The sequence below is a fragment of the Chrysochloris asiatica genome, unplaced genomic scaffold (genome assembly GCF_000296735.1).
Source record: "Chrysochloris asiatica unplaced genomic scaffold, ChrAsi1.0 scaffold00004, whole genome shotgun sequence".
NCBI lineage: Eukaryota > Metazoa > Chordata > Mammalia > Afrosoricida > Chrysochloridae > Chrysochloris > Chrysochloris asiatica.
The window spans coordinates 47,438,966-47,441,180 of NW_006408522.1; the positions used below are offsets into that span (position 1 = coordinate 47,438,966).

At 39.5% G+C, this 2,215-nt stretch overlaps 1 protein-coding gene across 1 annotated transcript; it reads right to left on the bottom strand.

The window, feature by feature from the left end:
* Positions 1-201: 201 nt before the first annotated feature.
* LOC102817681 (olfactory receptor 4K15-like) lies at positions 202-1,185 on the bottom strand. The gene has a single exon (XM_006831834.1). The coding sequence runs from the start codon at positions 1,174-1,176 to the stop codon at positions 202-204; it is 975 nt and encodes a 324-aa protein (XP_006831897.1). The 5' UTR covers positions 1,177-1,185.
* Positions 1,186-2,215: the final 1,030 nt, after the last annotated feature.

Here is a 2,215-nt window from a genome sequence, read left to right on the forward strand (position 1 = left end):
TTAAAAGGTCCAACAAATAAATAAAACAGAAGAAAATAAGATTAAAAGTGCTAAGCTTTATTGTGCTTTTCATTATCACGATTATTCTTTAATTCAAACAAATCGATTCTTTCCATCAATTAAAGTGCTTTACTTTAACATCACATTGATTCCATTTGTAACAGTCCAGAGAGTAACTAAAGTGCTAACAGTCCTTCAACTTTACTTAGTTCCCAGAAAAAGAACATTTCTTATGACTGCAGAAACCTGGCCAGGCTTCAGATATCGACTCTTCAGTTTTGACATAGCTGCCTTTACCTCTTTGTTTCTTAGAGTGTAGATGACTGGGTTTAAGATGGGAGTAAAAATAGTATAGAACACAGCAAGAACTTTGTCCACTGAATAACTGCTGAAGGGCCACACATAGATGAAGATGCACGGTCCAAAGAACAGTGTGACCACAGTGATGTGGGCCGTCAGTGTGGAGCGAGCCTTTGCCATGCTGGCCGAGGAGCGAGTCCTCACTGTGATGAGTATCACACTGTAGGAGACCACCAAGAGGAGGAAGGAACTCAAAGAAAGAAAGCCACTGTCTGCTACTATCAGCAGACTGACCACATACGTGTCAATGCAGGCTAGCTTAGTCACTAGAGGGAGGTCACAGAAAAAACTATCTACCTCATTAGGACCACAAAAAGGCAAATTAACAGTAAATGCCAACTGACTGGTAGTATGGATAAAGCCAACACACCAGGAGATGATGACCAAAATAACACACACACGACGGCTCATGATTGTCATATAGTGAAGAGGCTTACATATAGCAACATAACGGTCATAAGCCATGGATACAAGAAGCACCATTTCGCTACCCGTAAAGAGATGTACAAAGAAAATCTGGGCGAGGCAGGCATCGAAAGAAATCGTTTTTTGCTCAACCCAAAAATCTGAAAGCATTTTGGGAGTAGCAAAAGAAGCCACACATACATCTATAAAAGAGAGGTTTGCAAGCAGAAAGTACATGGGAGAATGAAGACGAGCATCTGAGGTCACAGTGAGAATAATAAGAAAGTTGCCCGACAGGATAGCTAGGTAGAGAACAGAAAATATGACAAACAAGAAAGGTTGGAGCTCCTGAGAACTAGAGAGTCCCAGCAACACAAATTCGGTCACCCGAGAATAGTTAGTCTCATTCATTGACTTTAGAAGGGCCTCTATCTTCAGTTACCTAAATATAGGAAAGAAAAAAGTCAATCAATCAACTGTATAGATGTCTGATATATCAGCTTCACCTCAGCCCTAGGGGATTTTAATTCTCACTAATGAGTATGTGTCTTTTTTCTTATGCAATAGAATTTTATGTTGTTGTTTTAGGTGCCATTGAGTCTGTACCCACTCAGCAACCCTATGCACAACAGAATGAAACACTGCCCAATCCTGGGCCAACCTCACTGTTGTTGCCATGCTTGAGCCCATCGATGCTGCCACTTTGCCAATCCATCTCTCTGGGGGGTCTTCCTCTTTTTTTCTGACCCTCCACCTTACCAAACATGATATCCTTCTCCAGCTACTGGTCCCTCCTGACAATATGTCCGGAATATGAGAGACGAAGTTTGGCCATCCTGGCCTCCAAGGAGCACTCTGGCTGCACTTCTTCCAACACAGATCTGTTGGTTCTTTTGGCAGCCCATGGCACTTTCAATATTCTCCTCCAACACCATGACTCAAAAACAGTTCTTCTACGGTCTTCCTTATTCACTGTCCAGCTTTCAGATGCATATGAAGTTATTGAATATACTATGACTTGGGACAGGTGCACCTTAGTCTTCAAGCTGACATCTTTGCTCTTCAACACTTTAAAAAGGTCTTGTGCTGCAGAATTTTATAGATAGTATAATAACTAGCAAAAAAGAAGATTGGTATGAGTAGATGGAGGCTTGGCATTGAGATGTACAGAGTTGATTCATCCAATTACAGGAATTTAAGAAGTTAAATCAACCAGTTCACAAGTGTATTTGAAAAATTATTTTGAAATCCCAGAAATCTAATTTAAGAATCTACAGACATAATCTAAATATGTATTTTTTCTAATCTAAATGATACGCCTTAAAAAGGTGAAAAAAAATCATGATCTACTACCACAAAGAAGTGGAATTTGACATTCAAAAATGCAACAAGAGAATACTTCATACTGTATTCATATATTTCAATGATATTCACAAATAGACAAAATTTA